This window comes from Chionomys nivalis, chromosome 12, assembly GCF_950005125.1.
Source record: "Chionomys nivalis chromosome 12, mChiNiv1.1, whole genome shotgun sequence".
Classification (NCBI taxonomy): domain Eukaryota; kingdom Metazoa; phylum Chordata; class Mammalia; order Rodentia; family Cricetidae; genus Chionomys; species Chionomys nivalis.
In genome coordinates this window covers 34,775,855-34,799,651 of record NC_080097.1, presented here as the reverse complement: position 1 = coordinate 34,799,651, position 23,797 = coordinate 34,775,855, and the positions used below count along the sequence as shown (strand labels likewise).

Genomic DNA, 23,797 nt, shown 5'->3' with positions numbered 1-23,797 from the left:
GGCTCAGCAGTTAAGAGCCTTGGCTGCTCTTCCGGAGGACCTAGGTTTAATTCCCAGCACCCACATGGCAGCTCACAACTGACCGTAATTCCTGTACTTCAGTTTAAGGAGTCCAATGCTTGTGCCTCCCGGGGCATTACTCACATGTAGTGCACAGACATACATGCAGACAAACCACTCATAAAGAAAAAGGAAGAATGTCTACTACCACTTTAAAACAAATTAGAAAATATGTCAAAAGATAACAATAATAGAAACACTTAAGTGTTAGAATATAACACTTATTGTATTAGAGGAATATGAGTTAAGGTGGTATGAAAATCCTTTGAATAGTTTTGCAATTTTTGTAAGTTAGAAATTATTTCAAAATAAGAAATTTAAAGGAATCCAGGGCCGGGCGGTGGTGGCGCACGCCTTTAATCCCAGCACTCGGGAGGCAGAGGCAGGCGGATCTCTGTGAGTTCGAGGCCAGCCTGGTCTACAAGAGCTAGTTCCAGGACAGGCTCCAAAGCTACAGAGAAACCCTGTCTCGAAAAACCAAAAAAAAAAAAAAAAAAAAAAAAAAAGGAATCCAGGCATGGTGGCTTATATTGTTATCCCTGTACTTGGGAGCCTGAGACTGAGGAGTGCCGTGTGTTCAAGGTGACGCTGGGCTTCATAGTGAATCCAGACTACTGTGGGCTGTGTAACATGATGAGCAGCTTAATTGACTTTTAGTACAGTGTTAAAAACCTCCTGCTGGGGGCTGGAGAGATGGCTCAGTGGTTAAGAGCATTGCCTGCTCTTCCAAAGGTCCTGAGTTCAATTCCCAGCAACCACATGGTGGCTCACAGCCATCTGTAATGGGTCTGGTGCCCTCTTCTGGCCTGCAGGCATACACACAAACAGAATATTGTATACATAATAAATAAATATTAAAAAAATAGTAATAGAGTAGCTAGATGAGGTGAAGGTTTTCAGCTCTGAGGTTCCATAGACAAGATCTTACGCTGTAAGCTTTGGCTGGACTAGAACTCAGTTTGTAGATCAGGTTGGTCTCACACAGAGAGACTCAAAAGCCTCTGCCTTCCAAATGCTGGAATTAAAGATATGTGCGACCACACCTGTCTTAAAATTCTGCAGTTTTATAAATAGGCATTAGTAGGAAAAATTCATAACTTTAATACAGTCATCCTTAAAGAGGACAAAAATAGAAAATGAGAGTTAATTGTTTGCATGTGAGTCAGAGGATGTGACAGTCAAGGCTTCCTGCCAAGTGACTCTGCAGGAGTTGCTGAACTGAGGTGTCCTCTGGGAGTGAAACTTTAGTAAGAGTTTATTTAACTATACATTTCATTGTATTCCACTTTCCGGTTCATGCTTAGGCATAATTTTAAAGTCATTATTTTTTAATTTGATGCCATTTTAAAATATACTTTTAGAATCACCAATGAAAACTTTATTTTTTAAAAAGATTTATTTATTTATTATATACACAGTGTTCAGACTCCATGTATGCCTGCAGGCTAGAAGAGGATACTAGATCTCATTACAGATGGTTGTGAGCCACCATGTGGTTGCTGGGAATTGAACTCGGAAGCACAGTCAGTGCTTTTAACCTCTGAGCTATCTCTCCAGCCCCGAAAACTTTGTTATTAAGCTGAAGAACCAGGCATAGTGGGGCACACACCTGTTATTGCAGCATTTAGGAGACAGAGGCAGGAGCAGCAGGAGTTCAGGTCATCCTCTGGTAAATAGCCAGCAGGCCACTGGAATGCACAAGACCCCATCTCTTAAGAAACAGAGACAGGATTAATTATTAAAGGTTAGGTGTTATAGGTTCATAGGCCTTATAAACTAAAAAGATTGTTACAATATAAGTAGTTGTGTAGATGGATGTTTCTGACCTGCCGGTCCCACAGCTGTTCAGTCCCAAATAAATACAGGCTTATATTAATTATAATTTGACCTTTTGCTCAGGCTTATTGCAAACTAGTTCTTACAAATTAATTAACTCATAATTCTTATCTATGTTTAGCCACGTGGCTTGGTACCTTTTCTCTCAGTAAGGCATTCTCATCTTGTTTCCTCTATGTCCTGTTGGTGACTGCGTCTCTGCCTTTCCTCTTCCCAGAATTCTCCTAGTCTGGTCACCCCACCTATACTTCCTGCCTGGCTACTGGCCAATCAGCATTTTATTAAACCCATACGAGTGACAAATTACAGTGTACAAGAGCATTATCCCACAGCATAGTTGAGCCAGGTATGGTGGCATACACTTGTAACCCCAGAGTTTAAGAGAGTGAACTTAAAGTTTGATTACAAAGAGGCTAAGATAAACACACATACATACACATGCACACACTCAAGCTACCTCCAACAAATAAGACGATATAAGGACTAAATTGCTAGAGGTTATAAAACAGGGTTGCATGCGGATCAGTGTCTGAGTTCTGCCTAGCCTGCATTGTGTACTGGGTACAGCCCCCACTTTAGAAGATGAGAACAAATAAGTCACAAATGAGTGTCACATGTTTGAACTGTATCCACCAAAAGCAGAATTATTGTCTTTACCTCCCTCCATCACTTGCAGCTTGGAGATCCTGCCATATTCCCTGCTGTCATTGTGGAGCATGTTCCTGGTGCTGATATTCTCAATAGTTACGCCGGGCTAGCCTGTGTGGAAGAGCCTAATGACATGATAACTGAAAGTTCACTGGATGTTGCTGAGGAAGAGATCATAGACGACGATGACGATGACATCACCCTCACAGGTGTGTGTGTTACTGTTACAGGTGGTCAGGGTATGGGCCAGGTGTTTCCAGGTTCTGGTCTTATATCTAAGATTTAAAATGAGGGCTCACACAGATGTGCAAAAGTAAGGTAGCTATAAGCACAGCAGTAATAGAGATTATAGAGGGATACCCTATCAAGAGTTATTCAAGGGCCCAAGGAGAAAATTTATTAGTCTCTTTAAAAAAAAAAAAAAGAACAAAAAACAATCTTTTCTCATTTTACCAATCCCAGTTCCTACTCCTTCCCCTCCTCTCGCTCCCCTCACCCCATAAAGTCTTTTTTTTTTTTTTTTAAATGGGGTTTAAAGGAAGGAGGGACTGGCTACTGAGGGGTATAGTTTGGGTGGCTATTTTAATTGATAGATTAGTTTATATAAGTGTATTTTCTATTATGCATGCTCCATCCCATGACACATCTGGTTTTAATTGTTTGCACATCAATTACGCTCTCTGAAGGTTACGGCAGGCACAGCTGTGCTTTATTCTGCGTGCACTGGAAACCAGTTCAGGGTGGATGGGCCTTCTGTTATTATATGTTGGAAGCACACTTGACTACAAACCGTCTTTACAGGAGTAGGGGAACTTTATGTCGCCTTCTTTTTTAAATTGTTCCTGCCTTTTAATCCACAAGCTGCTGTCAGCAGTGTTTAAACCTTGAGGGCTGAAGTCTGAGGGAATTTTGTTCCCTCAGGCACTGACCCTTTCAAAGCAATGGGGAATTTAGCTAAATCTCTGTTCCACTAAAGAACTAAAGATTCAAGGATTTGGCTCCTTAGAGTGGGTGAATAGCCAATAGCTCACCTTCTCTCCAAAAGCCCTCCTGCGGCTCCTCATCCCTCCTTAAAAGCCCTTCTCCACCTGGCTCCTCCCTGCCACTTCCTGTCAGCTAGTTGCTGACTTAACTTCCTGACTTCAGGTGACTTTTATTTAATTAACCACATCTTTGCATCATTAAATAAATGTTCCAGAGCATAAACAAAAGTAACATACCTTAAAATAATATTCTACAGTACTGTTATTGTTAAGAGATATGTAGGTTCAGGGCCAAGGTTTCTGGAGTTGCTAGATGTGTTGTTTAGAGAAGGGTGTGTGTGCATAGTGTGTGCAAGTAGGAAATTAGGTTGCAAAGTACATTATTACCATGGAGATATTCATTTGGCCCCAAACCAAATGGAGGTCCGAGGGTAACTTTTATTGTCTGCAGATACTAAAGCCTGTTGGACGAAGAAAATGACACATCCTGCCATCTCGCCTGGTTCATACTACTTTCTTGATCTCCTTTTCTATTTCCCTAAATATTGAAATAGGCACGAGAAAGACTTGATTCAGAGTCATTGTCACTGAGTGAGAGCCGAGTGAAAGCTGATTGTAGGCAAAGAGAGGAATGTTATTTTCTTACTGGTGCCACGGGAAACCCAGGAGTAAGCCAGGCCCTACTGTGTGATGGAGCCCTGGGATTTACAGAGGACTCCTGTCCAGGGTTAGAGGTGGTCTAGCATTGGAGACTGGAAGAACAGACTGTGTAAGAGTTTTGTTTTTCAAGACAGGCTTTCTCCACATTGCCCTGGCTGTCCTGGAACTGCCAAGTAGACCAGGCTGACCTCGAACTCAGAAATCTGCCTGCCTCTGCCTCCAGAATGCTGGAATTAAAGGTGTGTGCCACCACCTCCTGGCATTTTACCCATTTTTTGGAGAGGGGGATTTATATCATTTTTTAGGTTTATTTTTATTTGATTTGTATGAGCATTTTGCCTCTATATATGCATATAAGCATGCATGGTGCCTGTAGAAACCAGAGAGGGTGTGTGAATCCCTTGGAACTGAAATTAACCAGTTGTGAGCCATGATCTGTGAGCTGTTTTCCTCTTCCCAGAATTCTGTTCTCATTGTCCCACCTCTACTTCTTGTCTGGTTGTTCCGCCTATACTTCCTGCCTGGCTACTGGCCAATCAGCGTTTATTTAAAACATAATTGACAGAATACAGAATTGTCCCACACCATTTTACAGTGTATTTTGATGTAACTTCAAACCTTAGAGTTGGGGCCAGGCGGTGGTGGTGCACGCCTAATCCCAGCACTCTGGAGGCAGAGGCAGGCGGATCTCTGTGAGTTCGAGGCCAGCCTGGTCTACAAGAGCTAGTTCCAGGCACAGGAACCAAAAAGCTACGGAGAAACCCTGTCTCGAAAAATCAAAAAAAAAAAAAAAACAAAAAAAACCTTAGAGTTGGGTTCTGCCCAGTGTTAATTAGAAACCAATGTCTTTCGAAAGGATACTTGTTCCTGGCTTTAGTCATCAATAAAGAACATTGATCTCCAGAGAAGTTGAAATTCAGAAGCAAGCTGAGGATCTTTAGGGAAGGAATTGTTTTGTTGAGTGTATTATTCCTTTGCATTTAGGCTTGAAGAGAGCAAATGACAGATACAGATAGGTTCCTTCCTAGAAAATGGGAAAATATCGGGCTGGTACCAGAAAGCAAGCCATATCTTAAAAGCCAGATTATTTGTAGCATATTTCTTCCTCCTCCCTTTCTTTTCTCACCACTCAGGTCCTTAGATCTTCTGCGCTTATCTAAGTAATGTGATGAGAAAGGGAAGAAGTTCTAGTTGCTTCATTCCAGAGTGGGGAAGGTAGTATTAAGCCTTTGAGAAGCTGGGGGGTAAGGCAGAGAATGACTAGGGACAGAACAGCACCGCCTGTTTGCCATGGCTACCATAACATAGCATCACTTCACTAGCTGGCAGAAAGAAGCATTTTCATTTTTTTTTTTACATTTTTTCAAGTATTTCTTTTTTTTCTCGAAGCAAGCTTTATTATCACAATATAATCAAAATATCAACATTTCCCTCTTTTGTCCAATTAAAAAGTGAAGGTTTTACTAACATAGTAAAGCTATATACACTACATACAATAACTATATGAAATATATATACAAGGAAGAATTATATTAACAATGTCCAATCCATTTGCATTTGGTAAATTTTCTATTTTTTTTATTGAGCTCTACATTTTTCTCTGCTCCCCTCCGTGCCTCTCCCCTCCCCCCAGAAGCATTTATTTGGAAGTCAAGGTACTGGCTGCCTTGGTTTCTTTCTCCTGTGCTTTCTGATGCTGTCTTCTCCCTGATCACTGTACACGTCCAGATGTCCTAGTCTACTGTGCTGACCTTATTCTGACTGGTCTCCTTAAAGACAGTCTGCACATCTGGGGTGTCTTCTTTGCTTGTTTTGGTTGTGGTAATGGTGTTCCTGGTGTGGGTGGAATCCAGAGTCGTGTGTCTGGTGCGGCAAGTGCTCTACTGTTGTGTTCCAGCACCAGTTAAAAGGGATTTTGAGGGACGCAAATGGTATTATGTAATTATTACATGCTAATTTTTTAATGCATGATGCTATCATTATGTTAGGCTTCTTATATTTTAGAAATACATGCTAAAATACTTAGAGATAAAATATGGAATAGCAGGTCCAGATTTGTAGTCCTAAGACTTGGGAGGCATAGACAGAAGGATCAGTTATGCTAGGCCAGCCTCAGCTACATAGTGTGTTTGAGGACAGGGTGGATTATAATAAGGTTCTGTATTAAAAAAAAATAGTGCTGGTAAAAAATGCTCAGTTAGTAAAGGCACTTGCTGCTGAATGCCCAACGATCCGAGTTTGATCCCAGGGACCTACATGGTGTTCAGCTTCTCCGTTGACCTCCACATGTATGCTGTAGTATGAGCATACATTCATACAAACACATAAACATAAGAAATTACAAAAACAACAAAGCAACAACCAAACACATGAATAAAAATGCAGTATTGAATCTCTCACAATGATCCTTTGTAGGAAGTGAGGTCTTGGGGATGGCGGGAGGGCGAGGGTGAAAGATCAACTACTCTTTGATTGTGTTTGAAGCTGTGAACGAGTACAGAATGCTTTATTATATTATGTCTCAAAATTTTGGTTTGTTCAAAATTTCTAACATATAAAGATTAATCACTTTATGGTGGTGAATGCCTGTGACCCCACACAAGAGGGAGGAGCAGGAGGGTCATTGTGAGTCTGGGGCCACACAGCCAGGGTAGACATGGTCACTAAAAGACAAAGATGTGCTGGTGAGAGGGCTCTTATTGTGAAAGCATAATGACCTGTGTTCAATCCCCAGAACCCACGGACAAGTGGAAGGAAAGAAAGAACTCCACAAACTTGTTCGCTGACCTCCATGCACACTTTGTAGCATGGTCACACACATCACACATACACATGCGCATACAAGATGATGATAATTTTGAAACTACCCTTAAAAAATAAATGGCAATTGGCTGGTATGACACATGGGTTCCCAGCACTTGGGAGGGTGAGGCAGGGATATTTTTGCAAGTGTGAAGCTAGCCCGAGCTGTAGCGCATGTCTTAGTCTGTTTCTTTGCCACTGTGATAAACCCCATGCCCCCAAACAGCGTGGGGAGGAAAGGGTTTATTTGGTCTATACTTCCACATCACAGTCCATCATTCAGGGGAGTGAGGGTAGGAACTCAAGGTAGAACCTGGAGGCAGGAGCTGAAGCAGAGGCCATGAAGGAATGCTGCCTACTAGTTTATTCTCGTGGTGTGCTCAGCCTATGTTTTATTCTTGAAGGTTTATTCTTTTTTGTTTTGTTTTTGTTCGTTTGTTTGGTTTTTGTTTTTAGAGACAGGGTTTCTCTGTAGCTTTGGAGCCTGTCCTGGAACTAGCTCTTGTAGACCAGGATGGCCTTGAATTCATAGATCCACCTGCTTCTGCCTCCCGAGTTCTGGGATTAAAGGCTTGCTCCACCATGCCTGGCTCAAAGGTTTATTCTTTATTTGATGTGCATGTGTATTTTTCTCCATATAATGAAAGAATTACACCACATGCCTTCAGGTGCCTGAAGAGAACAGAAGAGGGTGTTAGATCCCCCTAGAGCTTAAGTTAAAATTGGCAATGAGCTACCATGCAGATACTGGGAACCAAACCCCAGTCCTCTTCAAGAGCAGCAAATGCCCTTAGCCACTAAGTCATCCCTTCATGCCCCTACCTCTAGCTGCTTTTTTATACTGCCCAGGACTGCTTACCTAATCAAGGGTGATACCACTCACAGTGGGCTGGGCACCCCTACATCAATCCTTAATCAAGAAAATACCCTACAGACTTGTCTGCAGGCCAGTGTGATTGGAACATTTTTTCAGTTGAGGTTTCTCCTCTTCCCAGATGACTCAAGCTTTTATCAAGTTGACAAAACAAAACCCTAAGCCAGCATAGGTGAGACTTTATCCACACCCACTCAGACTCAGTATTATGGCATGTTCTGTACCTTACAGCTTTTGTGCATACATGCTCATTGTTAAGTGGTCTGTCCTGGCTCAGGAGACGAGCACTGTGACTAATTTCAGAGTAGCACACACACTGGAGTTAATGCTATTTTTGCTTTGTTGTAGTTGAGGCTTCTTGTCATAATGGAGATGAAACAATTGAGACCATTGAGGCTGCTGAAGCACTCCTCAATATGGATTCTCCTGGCCCTATACTGGATGAAAAACGGATAAGTGAGTGCTAATGATCGCTTGTGTCTGAGTACATTCATTGCAAAGCTATTCTTGCATCTCCATTAGATAGTGAACATAGGAGAACAAAGGAGGCTTTTTCTCTTTTGTTGCTCCAAGTACCTTTTGTTAAAACGTTCTGTTTAACTGATTTAAGATTTGATGAACATTTTATAATAAAAGTAATTTGTGAAATTTGCTTTATGAAATAGATTATGCAAAATCTTGTCTTTTTCCCAATATAATATTTTTATTAATTATTTAGGAATTTCATACAGTATACCCTGACCATACTTGCAAAATTTTGTGTCTTAACCTGTTTGCTTTTAATTTTAATTTTTAAGAACTTTATGTGCATCAGTGTTTTGCATGCAAATAAACGTTTGCACAGCATGTATATAGTGCCAGGAGAGGCCAGAAGAGGGTGTTGAATCTCCTGGAACCACAGCTATAGAGGGCTGTGAGTCATGATGTAGGTGCTAGTGACTGAACCAAGTGCTCTTAACTTCTGAGCCGTCTTTCCAGCCTCCCATTGTTTCTGAACCCAGACTGGTATACTATAGTTATTTCTGTAGATAATTGAATTGCTTAGGCAAAAACCTGTTAAGTTTTTCCTAACCGTTTGTTGCACAACATTCATTGCTAGATTATTAACCTATTTTTAAGTCTCTTTCTCCTTTACCCTTTCTGACAAAGGGGAACTGAAACTTAAAAGCATAGTACTAAAGTCACTTCAAGGTATTTATTGAATGTTTGTGATGTGCACAGCAGTATGCTAGGCATAAAAAGAAAAGCTATTACTCCTCTCTTCATCTTACATCTTAATTTTGAATTCATGCATGTGTGTAAATAACTCTAAAAGCCAAATCCAAAGAAGTGGTAGCGTAGTGCTCTGGAGGCAGCGGGCACTCTGGCTTTTGGGGAAGAGCCAGATGACAATACACTTCTTTAGACAGAGGAGAAAGAAACGGGCATTCAAGCTAGAAAGCAGAAATTCAGCCACAAGGACTAACTTTATAAAAAAATTGTTCAAGACAAAGACGTTTTTGTATGTGTGGCTACAGTGTTAAGCTTCATGGGGAACGGGGAATGAGATTGGTCTGGATTGTGAAAACTTTGAAAGGCATGCTATGGAGTTTGTATTGTTTGTTTTGTTTTTCCCTCAGTCAATTATAGGGAGATACCGTTTACCATGCGTTTTCCTTTTTATTTTCAGAGAATAAGGCTTCTGTCTAGAGGTCTAATGCAGCGAGACAGGAGCTGAGTTTGAGGGTAGACGTGGGGTGGGGGTGAGATAGACTAGTGCTGGAAGTGCAGCGTGGACTGCTTCAGGATTCTTCATTTAGGGCAAAGGAAATAAAAAGCAGAGAGTTTATAAAACAAGAAATGATTTTGTTTATAATACGTACCTGATATAATTAATTTCATTTCCATTAGATAACAATATATTTAGTTCCTCTGAAGATGATATTATCGCTCCAGTCACCCATGTGTCCGTCACATTAGATGGGATTCCTGAAGTGATGGAGACTCAGCAAGTGCCGGAGACAAGTGCAGATTCCCCAGGAGCCTCATCCCCAGAACAACCTAAAAGAAAGAAAGGTGAGTGTCTAACTTGCTTAGGTCATCCAGTTAGTATTGATGGAGAATCCAAATATACTTTTTATTAGAGGGTGTTTCTATGCCAGCTAAAATATATGAGAAAAATGAGAACACAAAACAAGTTGAGGTATTTCTTCATATTAGTTACCAAAAAAATCTTAGGTACTTAAAAAATAGTTGATCTGTGTCACCCGAAGGAGATTTTCCAACTCTTTGTACTTTGTTGCATTTATTTATGTATGCTTGTGTGTGTGCGCGCGCACGTGTGTGTGCATGTGAATGCCGGTGCCTGCACAGAAGCCAGAGGTGTGAGGTCTCCTGGAGCTGGTTGTGAGCTGTCATTGGGTGCTGGAAAGAGAACCCCAATCCTCTGTAAGCAGCAAGCCCTCTCTCCAGCCATTTGTCTTGAGAAATGCTCTCACGTATCCAGGACTGACTTTGAACTCCTTATGTAGCCAAGAATGACCCAGATCCTCCTTCCAAATGCAGGGATCACAGTTGTGTATCACTCCCCATTCCCTAGAGCGGTGATTCTCAACCTTCCTAATGGGCAACCCTTTAATACAGTCCCTTTTGTTGTGGTGACTCCCATCCATAAAATTATTTTCACTGCTACGTCATAACTGTCATTTTGCTGCTGTTCTGAACTGTAATATAAACATCTAGTGTGCAGGGTATCTGATATGCACCCCTGTGAAAGGATCCCAACCCACAGGTCGAGAATCACTGCCCTAGGGCACAGTGTGAAAACCTCCATTACAGGTGCCAATGGAGAACACTACAGAAAGTTGGAGTTCTGCAGGCAGCTGAAGACAAAAATGTTGGAATATGTTAAAGGAGAATCTTTAACTTTTCACAAACTGAGAGTGTCTTAGTTTTAATTGTCAATGTGACACAGCCTAAAGTCATCTGAGGGGAAAGCCTGGACTCAAGAACGTCCTAGATCAGATTTGTCTTTGGCATGTCTGTGGATCTTGATTGCAGCCAACTATGGGCAATACCATCCCTACGAAAGGTGGGCTTGGCTGCTTAAGAGAGCTAAATACACATGAGCCTAAGCCTGTAAACAGTTTCTCTACTGCTACTGCTTCAGTTCCTGCCCTGAATTTTTTCCAAAGCAAGTCCTGTTTTGTTTTTTTTTAAAAGATCCCCCCACAAAGAGGCATACGTGATCACTCTGGCCTAGAACTCACAGAGAGCCACCTGCCTTTCCCTCTATTTTCCAAGTGCTGGGATTAAAGTGTGTGCTACCACATGCAGCTTTCTAGCTAATTTTTTAGGATCAAATTTTGTTGGTGTTAAGAATAGTCTTCAAAATTTTAAGAGAAAACACTAGTGTTGTGATCTCAGAGAAAAATACAGTATTTGAAATTTAACCTCATTTTCTTCTTTATCAGACTAGCCAAAGGGTAATTTTTGGTTTCTTTCCCATTTCTACCCCCTTATCCCTGGTGTGCTGGGGATCAGACTTGGGGGCTTGTGCATGTCAGACAAGGACTCTGTTGTTGAGAGCTCTGTCTCTAGTCCTGAAGTATGATTTCATATGTAATTATATACTTATTTCATGGATAAGTAATTATTTGTGATCTAACTTAATGTTCATTTTTAAACTGAAGTTATCTTTCTTTTAGATAGCATTTGAGACCAGTTTGTATGACCCATGTATAAAAGTTTGGAACTTGAAATTTTCAGTAAACAACAAAAGAGTGAAACTCCCATTTTCATTTGGTTTTGAGGGAAATATATTTCTGATTTCAGGAAGAAAAACAAAACCACCACGACCAGATTCCCCAGCCACTACACCAAATATATCCGTGAAAAAGAAAAATAAAGACGGGAAGGGTAAGTGCTCAGATTTCTTTATCATACAGGTTCAGGGTCCTCCTTTTCCCTCTCTTCTTCCCTGTCACTCCCTTCCTGCCCGTGTGTGTGTGTGTATGTGTGTGTGTGTTTGTGTGTGTGTGTGTGTGTGTGAGAGAGAGAGAGAAAGAGAGAAGGGGGGGAGTGTACCAAATGTGCCTACATTGGGTATGTTAAATAATCCATTAAGCCTTCAGCAAAGTTTTGCAGCTATTCAGCTAGTTTGGAGTTTCAGTTTGCAGATCCTTACTTTGGTGTGTTGGAGTTCTAGTGTTCTTACAACTCTTGCTTACATTTGAAGAATGCTATCATGGTTGATCTGCTGATTCTTATATAAAGAGAACTATTGAAAGTTTTTTTAAATTGTAATATACTTTTTGATGCTTTCACTATGTGATTGTTTTTAAAGAGCAGACAGAAAAGACATCAGTGTTTCCCTTTATGTCGTCATGAAACTAATTGACAAGATTGCTATTCATATATCATTTATGTATGAATTTAGTAAGGCCTCTACTAGATCCTATGACTGTATCCACCCACGCCGAGGGGTTGCATCAGCTAAATGAATGATGTGATATTTCTTTGTGGGTAAAGACGGACCTTGTAAGACTTCTAGTTCTGTGCTTGGCTGGTTTGTGTGTTTAAAGGAAAATGTGTTCCTTTAAAGTAAATTGATTTTGTTTCAGGAAACACAATTTACCTTTGGGAGTTTTTACTGGCTCTGCTTCAGGACAAAGCTACCTGCCCTAAGTACATCAAATGGACACAGCGAGAAAAAGGCATTTTTAAACTGGTCGATTCTAAAGCAGTGTCTAGACTGTGGGGGAAGCACAAAAACAAACCTGATATGAACTATGAGACCATGGGAAGAGCCCTCAGGTATGTGGGGGTTTATTATGTGAAACATGTCATTTCCTAGGTACTGAAAGACAGGTAACTTTTTAAAAATTAAAGACTATGATTGTGTTTCTGCTGTTTGTTTTTGTAGTGCCAGGGAATGAACCCAGGGCTTTGTGTGTTCTAGACAAGCATTCTACTGAGCTAAATCCCCAGCCCATAAATTATATTTAAGGGAGACAACGGTTCTTAGAGAAACCAGCAACATTTAAAGTTAAATCTTACTTGAATTGGGGAAAATACTGTTCTCATACAAATAATCATGCAGACAGCAGAGTCTAGTCTGAAAGTCAGGAATCCAGATTCTGAAGCTTTTGAACAACAGTAAGAGGATTAAGTAATTTGGATTTGAGGGCATTTCCAAGTTTGGATGTTCAACTGGTAAAATCTATTCAGATATTTAAAAATAATTCAAGGCTGGGCAGTGGTTGTACACGCCTTTAATCCCAGCACTTGGGAGGCAGAGGCAGGCAGATCTCTGAGTTCAAGGCCAGCCTAGTCTACAAGAACTAGTTTCAGGACAGGCACCAAAGCTACAGAGAAACCTTGTTTCAAAAAACCAAAATAAATAAATAAAAATAATTCAAAAGCATCTCCAAAACCTTGGGGTATTGTTGGTCCCAAGCATTTCAGAAAATAGATATCCAACCTGTGTTTTACATATAAAGAGATCTGAAAATCTATAAAATGTCAAAATGTGACTCTCAGATATCTTTTATTATAGTAGAATAATACTTCAATATTGATATTAGATAAAAATAAATTTAATCCCATTTTTGTTTTGTTTTTCTATGACTGGTCATTAATTATCCCACATATGTGTTGTTTGAGAAAGACTTGAAGTAGAAATGATCAGGATATATGACTTGTCGTCTTAGAACTTGAAATAGAAAGGATCAGGATGTATGGCTTGTTGTCTTAGAACTTTCTTTCCTTCTGTTTTTCCTTTTTCCGAGACAGGATTTCACTAGTAAACTATGCTGGCCTTGAACCCACAGAGATCCACCTGTCTCTACCTTGAGACTGCTGGGATCAAAAGTGTACACCACCATGCCTTGCTTACTAATTCATCTTTTATTAGCTCAAATTGTTTAACAACTTTTCTCCTCCTCTCCTTTCCTCCTCCTCTTCCTTCTCCTCTCCTTCTTCTCTTCCTCTTCTTTTCTTCTTCTTTGAGTTTGAACTTACTAAGTTTTAAAAAAGATTTACTTGATGTATATGAATGTTTTCCTGGCATATATGTCTGTGCATTATGTGTGTGCCTGATGCCCACAGAGGTCAGAAGAAGGTGTTGAATCCCCTGAAATTGAAGTTATAGACATTATGTGGGTGTTGGGTTCTTTTCAAGGACACTAAGTGTTCTTAACCGCTGAGCATCTCTCCAGCCCCAAGGAAACATTTGAGGCAGGAGAAAGGGAGAGAGGTGCTTAGGGAAAGGACATTATACACAAAAGACATAGGTATGCATTTACAAGAATAATTTAGGTTCTTAATTTTATTAAAACCACTGACATTTGAATTACTAAATTTTGCACAATTGAGTCAAATTTAAACTTGTTCGAATGTTGCTAGTAAGATAGGGAGGGGGAGATTTGATTTACTACAATTGTAGTAAATTTGATTATCCCAGCACATTGGAGCGTGGAACAGGAAGGAAGAGAAGCAAAACTCCAGCCATTCTCCACAGTTTCCCCATTCAGTGTTTATCTTAGATTTGGTTGTTAATAAGGACTTGTGTGTGTGTATATGTGTTTGTGTGGGGGTGTATGGGTGCTTGTGGGGGAGGTGTTTTTCTTGACTACTCTCTGTTGTGTTGTGGTACCAGGTGTCTCACTGAACCTGGAGCTCATTGATTCAGCGAGGCTGTGGGTTAGTGAGCTGGTTAGAGATCTGCCTGTTTCTCGCCTCTTCAGTGCTGGGGCTACAGATATGCACCATTGGGCCCAGCCCTTGCATGGGTGCTGAGGACGGAGTTCAGGATCTTATGCAAGCAGGCACTATACTAAATCATCTTTCTAGTCCCCCATAAGGATTTAATCTGTGGAAGAGTTTGTATATATTTGGTATAAGTGCCCTTCCTTTACAGATTTCCTCATTTTCTGCCTGGCGTGATGAGACACAGCTTTAATCCCAGCACTACGGAGGCAGAGCCAGGCAGAAGTCTGTTGAGTTCATGGTCAGCCTGGTCTACAGTGTGAGTTCCAGGACAACCAGGGCTATGTAAAGAGACCCCGTCTCAAAAAACAAAACAAAAATAATGAAACCTTAGTAACAAATTTATTTTTAAACTTTAGCCCTAAAATTTTATGATTAGAAAAATTGATTTTGTTGACTACATTTTCATTTACATTTGATTTAATAAGATTGATGAAATTGTGTGCTTTTTTTACTAGGTACTATTACCAAAGAGGTATTCTTGCAAAAGTGGAAGGTCAGCGTTTGGTGTATCAGTTTAAAGAAATGCCAAAAGATCTTATATACATAGATGATGAGGATCCAAGTTCCAGCATAGAATCTTCAGATCCATCCTTATCTTCAACAACCACATCAAGTCGGAATCAAGCAAACCGATCAAGAGTATCTTCAAGTCCAGGAATAAAAGGAGGGGCCACTACAATTCTGAAACCAGGGAATTCTAAAGCTACCAAACCCAAAGATCCTGTGGAAGCTGGACAGCCATCAGAAGTTTTGAGGACAGTGCAGCCTTCACAGGCTCCCTATCCTACCCAGCTCTTCCGAACTGTTCACGTAGTACAGCCAGTACAAGCTGTCCCAGAAGGAGAAGCCACCATAACCAGCACCATGCAGGAAGAAACAGCAAATTCTTCAGTTCCGAGTATTAGGTGAGGAAACAGTGGCCAGTGCGCATCACTGTGTGATGTTCTGAGCAGAAGCATTATTAAGTGGGTCAGGGTTCAGAAGGTGCAATTCTTGGTCAATGATGTTTCAGGAGTTATATCAGTTCTCTGATTCTATCATCAGTTCTCTTTTATTTTTAATTATGTGTATATGTGTCTGTGGGTTTTTATGCACCTGACTGCAGATGCCTGTGAAGGCCTAAGATACTGGGTCCCCTAGTATCTTATAGACAGGTGTTATAGACAGTTGTAAGTTGCTTGATGTGGGTGTTGGGAATTGAATTCCTGCCTTCTGCAAGAGCAGGACATGTTTCTAACCACTGAATCATCTTTCTAGACCTTATTTATTTTTGAGATTAATCTCATATAGCCCAGAATAGCCTCTAACTGTCGCTATTTGACCTTCTCATCATCCTGATTCCCTATCTCCCAAGTGTTTTGTTACTCTACCAATTTGCTTAGCCTAATAGATCATGGTCTACAAAAACCCAGCATAAATTGTCATAACTGAGACATTTAGGATGAATAACAAAAATAAATGTTAGCACTGGGAAAATCCTATTTACAATACTTCTGAAGCTCAGGTGTGAAAATCAGGAGTCAGTTTCTCTTCTTTAGGTGTTAATGTGCCAGATGTTGGAAAGTCTCCCAGTCTAGTTTAATCAAACCAGACTGGAAAAGGTGATGAACATCTAATTGACTAAGGAAATCCTATCTCTATGTTGGTCTTCTTTTCTTATTTGATTTTAGAATAAGGTAAGAGATAATGGTCCAAAACTAAATGGATATTTCTTGCTCATGTTGTTTGTCATAGGGCTGCCACTACCATGGCCAAAACAAGTTGGTTACATAAGCCAAAGGTTTATGTAAATCACAGGACTTATCATCAACATCTTGGGTTTTCCTTTAAATCAGTTGATAATGTATATACTCATACATTTGAAAGGTTTAATTTGATCTGGACTTTATAATAGTTGAGTGAATAACAAACCCCTGGGAAAGGGTTTTCTGAGAACTGTCCCTGGTAAACGCTGGAGTTCATTTTCTTGATACTTATCCAGGCACTAATAAGTTTGTCTTAAGATTTTTAAAATTATCCTCTAAAAATACCTAAAGCTGTAAGTTTACTTTCAAAGCAAGGTAACACGGTAGGAAGAATGTCTGCCAAACCTTTCAGCCTGCCAGCTTTGCCAGTTATTAAATGTGGAAATCAATTGACTATTAGGAATATTTCCTCATCTATAAATGAAAACAGTACTTAACAGTTCGGATGGTTGTGACAGTTCAATGACACTTCTTGACACCTGAGTCAATTTCCAGCATGAGCTAAATGTCACATAATAAGTCTCAGAGATTCTGATGAATCATAAATCAGCAATATGATAGCTCTTAGTTACAAGCGGCTTAGGAGTTTTAAAAAGTAGCTAACTTGAAGATAAAACTGATGTAGCATAATTGGATACAATTGTTGATTTAATTATAAAGAAAAACGTTTGGAAATTCCTGTGGCCGTGGGGATTCCATGGTGACTTATTCTTTAATAGCTGTATTTCCTTTGATATCATATCTTGTATCCCAGACTGTCCTCAAATTTGTTATATATAGGAGGATGGCCTTGAACTTTTGATCTTCCTGCCTTTTCCTCCTGAGTGTTGACAATATAGGAGTCTGCCACCATGCCCAGTTTTTAGTTGGTTTTGAGACAAAGTAGTTAATGCTAGGGCTTTCTTTTGGGTTCCAGGAAAAAAAGGTTGTTTCTAAGGGTTATTCTGTTTTGATTTAGTCTTAGATTGTATAAGCCTTTGCTTATTGTGCATGTCATGATGCATTTTATTTTAATCATATGACTGTCTGTTGTGTATAGACACTAGAAGGTAAATGGGCATTTTCTTCCATGAGTTGACTGGGAGGACACAGTTTGCCTTACTGCAGATGTACCCAAAATTAGTTGCGATCAGTTTGGGGACCCTGTTGTTCATATCTGGATATATTCTGAGACACATTTGAATGAAACTGACCATAAAACAGGAGTCACCAAGGATTGCCAAGAGAGGGACAACTTTTTCCATTCTGTGAAGTGGGGTATATGTGCAGCTTGATATAGGTGGGGTCCCCAGGCTGCTAAACTGTCCCTGTGCTTGCCTGCTTCAGTAGTGCACAGCTACAGTCTCATCACTCAGAAGCTGGAGGCAGGAGGATCATAGTTTTGAGCCAGCTTGAGCTAAATTATAGTATTTATAATATTATAGTGCCCTATATATAAACTAACAAAAAGAAATCTAAGAGCCAATGGAATGGCTCTGCAGGTAAAGGCATTTGTTTCAGTGATCTAAGTTTTGATCTCTGGGACCCATGTGGTAGAGGGAGAGAACTGATGGATCCAAGCTGGCTTCCGGTATGTACAAGTGTGCCTCATGGCACGTATGCAAGCATAGACAGACAATTCACCTGTACACACAACCTGTCAGTGTGTATATATAAATATATACTTAAAAATGGCCAGGTCAGGTGTCTACTCAAACTGATTTCTCCAAAGACACTCTGGTTCAGATGGGAAGGATAGGGGAGGCACAGTATATTTCAGAAACCCTGTCTCCTAAGGTTGTTTTTTCAACTTACTTAGTTTGCCTAATACTTCCACGCCTTTCTGAGTCATACCCCTCTGTCCTGTCTTTATTCCTTAGCTCTGTTCTCTTCTAGCTCCACCCTTCTAGAGAGCTGTTAAAGGTAGGCGTGGTGGTGCTTGCCTGTACCCAGCATTCAAGAGGCTCACTATAAGTCTGAAGCCAGCCTCGTCAGCATGGCAGGTTCTAGGTCAATCAGAGCTACACACATAGCAAGACCTGTTTTCAAAATGAAAAAAAAAATTGAAAAAACTTTTACTATCTTAAGCAGAGACTCTGCTTTCAGTTCTTAGCTGCCCAGACTTGAAGAGTCACATAAAACTATATTATTTCCATCTTTACATGGCGTATTTTTCTTTTTTCTTTTTTCTTTTTTTGGCTTTTCGAGACCGGGTTTCTCTGTGGCTTTGGAGCCTGTCCTGGAACTAGCTCTTGTAGACCAGGCTGGTCTCGAACTCACAGAGATCCTACCTCTGCCTCCCAAGTGCTGGGATTAAAGGCGTGCGCCACCACCACCCGGCAATGGCTTATTTTTCTTTACTCCTTTAATCTAGGACTGTCTGTATTATTTTATATAACTTTTACTGTCTCTCTAAAGACTTTGTTTTTTAAAACTGTTTGTTTCTTTTTCTGTCTATAATACAACTATCCAACCCCAGACTGATGTCACAGTGGTGCCTTGGGTGTCAGTCTGACAGGAGAGTTAGCGTCCCACATACAGATGCTCTAGTCATCCTGTACCTTCCCCCTTCGTTTGAACTTCTAAGTTGCACTTGGTTTTTGTCTTATCTTTTCATATGGGCTGTTTATCTTTGTATATGTGACCAGTCACATATAGCTAGCACAATCTATATTTAATAATTTTCTAGTTGATATTTAGTACTGGGCTATGTGAAGTGTAACTTTCACAAAATAACAAATTCAGAGAGAACTCTATCAAGAGTTTTCAACTGATTTATATTTTAAACATTTTTCTTTTCTTTTTTTTAAAAAAAAGATTTATTTGTTATGTGTGCAGTGTCCTGCCTGCATGTATGCCTGCAGGCTAGAAGAGTGCACCAGATCTCGTAACGGATGGTTATGAGCTACCATGTGGTTGCTGGGAATTAAACTCAGGACCTCTGGGAGCACAGCCTGTGCTCTTAACCACTGAGCCATCTCTCCAGCCTAGTCAACAAATTTATAATAACAAAAACCATAACTATAAAGTTTAAGTTGCATGTGATAGTATACGCCTTTGGGTGGTAGAGGCAGGACCTAGAGATAAGGCTAGCCTAGGCTATAAGAGACTTATGCCTCAAACAAACAAACAAACAAGCAAAATCGTATAATATTTATAAAGTGCAAACTTTAAAAATTATATTGAGTCATCATATCACTTATGAACTTTTTTATTTAATGATGAGGTTAGCTCATTATTACAACTCATTCTCTAAACTGGATTTTACATTAATATTTTTATGTTGAATTGTAGTTTTATGCTAGGTGGGGTGGCATGTTTATACTACTGTCTATTGGTGAATGGGATCAGGGCTAGCCAGGGCAGCATAAAGAGAACTTATATTGAAAAAAAATTACTGTGAAAATTACTTTGGCTGCTAAAATATATGTGTATTTTACCAAAGCTTGACCTTAACTTTGCTCTCTGTTGACCTAGAACTCATAGAAGTTATAGTCATGATTTTTATGATGTAGATCTGATACCAATTATGAGCTACTGAAATCCTAGTAACTCTGTTAAAAAAAAAATAGATAATTCTGTTAAGATAGGATCTGTTAAAGCTAATCAAGCATTTTTTCTCTTACATTAGAAAACAGGTTGAACAGAATTATATGAAGTTTGGTGTTTGTTAGGAGTAAGCATGGTCAATCAATAGACCTGCTTTTATTTATTTATTTATTTGTTTGTTTGTTTGTTTTTTTGAGACCGGGTAGACCTGCTTTTAAATGCACACTTTTCTTTAGAGTGGCCCATGCATACATACCTTGCTTAGAGTGTTGATACCATAGTCACTTGTATTAATGTGGCAGTATTCAGTGTTTTCACGTGAGACAGTCTTTCTGTCCAGCCCTCGGTGACCTCGAACTGCCTCTGCCTCCTTAGTGTGGTGATTACAGGGGTGTGCTGCTGAAACACCCAGCCTGTATGATGTCTTTTGTTTTGGTTTTTTTTTTCCAATCAGCATTTATTTAAAATGTAATTGACAGAATATATGTATGTATGCATGTATGTATGTATGTATGTATATTATAAAAACACCCCTGGAAACTTGAGGGCATTTTTTAAAAATAAGTTTCTACCTTGAGAAATGCTTTTTTAAATTATTTGTTATATATATAATATTCTTTGTATGTCTGCAGGCCAGAAGAGGGCACCAGACCTCATTACAGATGGTTGTGAGCCACCATGTGGTTGCCGGGAATTGAACTCAGGACCTTTGGAAGAGCAGGCAATGCTCTTAACCACTGAGCCAATCTCTCCAGCCCGCCTGCATATATTTTTAAACACACTGTAAACCATTTAAAGATTTTCTTCATCCTATAATCTCTCTTTATTGTATATCTCTCTTTTTCAGACCACGAGTCTTTAATTTGCTAATCAATATGGAGAAGATTAAAGCCGTGGCTTTGACGGCTGAATCCCGTCCATTCCTTAGCTTTCTGAGATTCCAGCCTCATGGCAGAGGTACCAGCCGGAGCCATGTTTATTGTCACAATTCCATGGCGTTTCAGGGTCCCTGCCACCACCAAAAAGCATGTGGGCAACTTTTCATCAACACTATTTAAGTGTTTCGTGGTAGGACCTCTTAAAAGAGCTGCAAGGTTTTGCAGCTAGAGCCTCTTAAATTTCTGCAAAGTTTCTGCAGCTAAAGCTGAGTCAGGAAGCCTCTCTTAAATGAGAGTGCTTGCCTCTGCCAAACAAACCCAGCTGAGAAAATGCTGCTATCAATAAGTCATGCTTTTTTTTTTTTTTTTGAGTCAGGGTTTCTCTGTAGCTTTGGTGCCTGTCCCGGAACTAGCTCTTATAGACCATGCTGGCCTCGAACTCCCAGAGATCTGCCTGCCTCTGCCTCCCGAGTGCTGGGATTAAAGGCGTGCACCACCACCGCCCGTCTAATGAGTCATGCTTAAATCTATTCTTTTTTGTCAAGAATTACTTCCCAAGCTCTCTCAGGCTTTGTGTGGATGCAGTTGTCCACATGGGCACCATTCTGTTGTCTGAGTTTTCTGTCCTGCCTGGTTTCCACAGTCATTAAGTCCCAAAGAAATCACACACAGTCCTACATTAGTTATAAATTGATTGGTCCATTAGCTCAGGCTTCTTATTAACTTTTAAAACTTATATTAGCCCATTATTCTTGTATATGTTAGCCACGTTAGCTCGGTACCTTATTTGGTGAGGCAGTCACATCTTGTTTCTTCTGTGGCTGGGTCATGACTCCTGTATGTTTGGCATGATGTTAATTATGCTGTGATAAAAACAGGGGGAAGGATCAGTAGCAATGAGAATGTATGACATTATAAAGTTTTAAAAGATGTACCATTTGCTAATTGTCTCACTTCTATTTGGTGATCTCAATAGGACGATACAAGCTTCAACCCAGGTTCCAGTAGTCGTGTCTCCTGGCAACCAGCAGTTGCATACAGTAACACTCCAGACAGTGCCACTCACAACGGTTATAGCCAGCACAGACCCATCGTCAGGTGCCGGGTCACAGAAATTTATTTTACAAGCCATTCCATCATCACAGCCCATGACAGTACTGAAGGAAAACGTCATGCTGCAGTCACAGAAGCCGGGCCCTCCTCCTTCAATTGTCTTCAGCCCCGCCCATGTACAGCAAGTCCTCACAAGCAATGTTCAGTCCCTTTGCAATGGAGCTGTCAGTATGGATTCCTCTCCATCCTTCAGTGCTACTACACCTGTGGTGACCTTTTCTCGAAGTTCACAGCTGGTTGCACACCCACCTGGCACTGTGATCACCTCTGTTATTAAAGCTCAGGAAACAAAGACTCTCAAAGAAGAAGCAGAGAAAAGGATGGAAGATGATTTGAATGAAGAGACAGAGAAAACTGAAGAGCAGCCACAGCCGTATGTGATGGTGGTGTCCAGTTCAAACGGGTTTCCCTCTCAGGTAGCCATCAAGCAGAATGAACTGCTCGAGCCCAACTCTTTTTAATTAACACACCAAAGGAATTATGGGTGTTTTTTTTTTTTTAAAAATTGAACTCCTTTTTTGGTTGTCTGAAAATAACCTGATTTTTTTCCTGAGATAAATCCACAGAAGTTGATAATTCTATAATTGTTAGACATAGTTACCTTTGCCTTCTAGATGAGGAGGAAAACCTCTATGTTTCTGAACTCAGTTGTGAAGGAGCAGGAATTTTATACTATGAAGAAATTCTTAAGATTTTTTTCAATTGCTATATCATAAATATTTTTAAAGTTTCTTTTCTAACTTGACACTGTATTAGCTTCCTGAATGGTTTGTAAATACTACTTAAATATAAGTCAACAGGAAATTTATATAGGAAATATTTTCATTCCACTTGTATAATTTAAGTCTTGACTCAGATGCAAGAAACTTATTTTATACTATTAAAATTATGATATCACTTTGACTTTAGTTGGCTGCACTGTTTAAATAACATTACAAATCTGTTGGCACATGTAATCCCAGCACCTGGGAGGGGGATAAAGGGCAATCAGGAGTTGAAGGCTAGCTTTAACTACATAGTGAGTTTGAAGCCAGCCTGGGCTACATGAAACCTTTCAAAAACAAAAGCAAAAGAAAGCAACAAAAATATTAAAGTGTGCCTATGATAATGTCTGGACCTGAGTGTCAGAGCTGCGATATTATTAAGGCAGCAGCCTGTGAGGGGCACTCCCACTAGCTAGGTGTGTAACCCTGGGCAGGCCACTTCATGTGCTAGAGTCTTTGCCATTCTGCTAAAAACAAGGGATGCACTGGACGAGACAAAATGGTCTCCAAGTTCCCTTCTTATAAACTTTATGATTTTTAATATCTGTACTTTAAAATTATTCAGAATATTGCCCGAGTATTTCCTATTGTAAATATAGGTAAAATACTGTATAAAAATGTTTCCTCACAAAATTATTCTTATCAGTAAGATCTGCCATAAATTCTTTGAGTTCTTTGTTCATTAATTCTTAGGCCACCGTGTAGTGTGGCTTACTGGTAAACTTACTTCCGTGCTGAGTGCTAAATGATAAACTGCTGTTCTGAGAGTCAGGGCTTCCAAGGCCCAAGGACGCAGCCTGGGTCCTGAACTGATGTGTGGAGTCAGTTATTAGAAAGGCATAATTGCTTCTTATTTGGATAATTTTTTACTGTGGGTGGAGGGGAAAGAAATTGCATACAAAGATAACACATATCCAATTTCCTGAAGTAGAGTTCTTAGATTACTGTGTCAGCTGTAAATAATGTACATTTAATGTCACAAGAAATTGTTTTCTGCAAATTTTCTAGTATAGAAATTTTGTAGAAGAAAAATCATTATGTTTAGAGGGCTAATATTATATGTTTTCATATTATAAAATAAATTTGTATTTAAACAAAAATTTAAAATTTTTGGAATCTCTACTCGTTTTTGTATCTTTAATTGTTTATTATTAAA

The 23,797-nt window shown here is 39.8% G+C and overlaps 1 protein-coding gene across 5 annotated transcripts in view; it reads left to right on the top strand.

The window, feature by feature from the left end:
• Elf1 (E74 like ETS transcription factor 1) overlaps positions 1 to 23,797 on the top strand; it is a 93,193-nt gene extending 69,396 nt beyond the window's left edge. For 4 of the 5 annotated variants that reach the window (XM_057785874.1, XM_057785872.1, XM_057785875.1 and 1 more), the window contains exons 3-9: positions 2,573 to 2,753; positions 8,212 to 8,319; positions 9,754 to 9,918; positions 11,677 to 11,760; positions 12,465 to 12,657; positions 15,069 to 15,518; positions 21,741 to 23,797. In XM_057785874.1, the coding sequence (XP_057641857.1) occupies positions 2,573 to 2,753; positions 8,212 to 8,319; positions 9,754 to 9,918; positions 11,677 to 11,760; positions 12,465 to 12,657; positions 15,069 to 15,518; positions 21,741 to 22,338 (1,779 nt within the window). In that variant the 3' untranslated portion in view covers positions 22,339 to 23,797. The remainder of the gene's footprint in view (positions 1 to 2,572; positions 2,754 to 8,211; positions 8,320 to 9,753; positions 9,919 to 11,676; positions 11,761 to 12,464; positions 12,658 to 15,068; positions 15,519 to 21,740) is intronic. The other variant, XM_057785877.1, reaches the window with a different exon arrangement.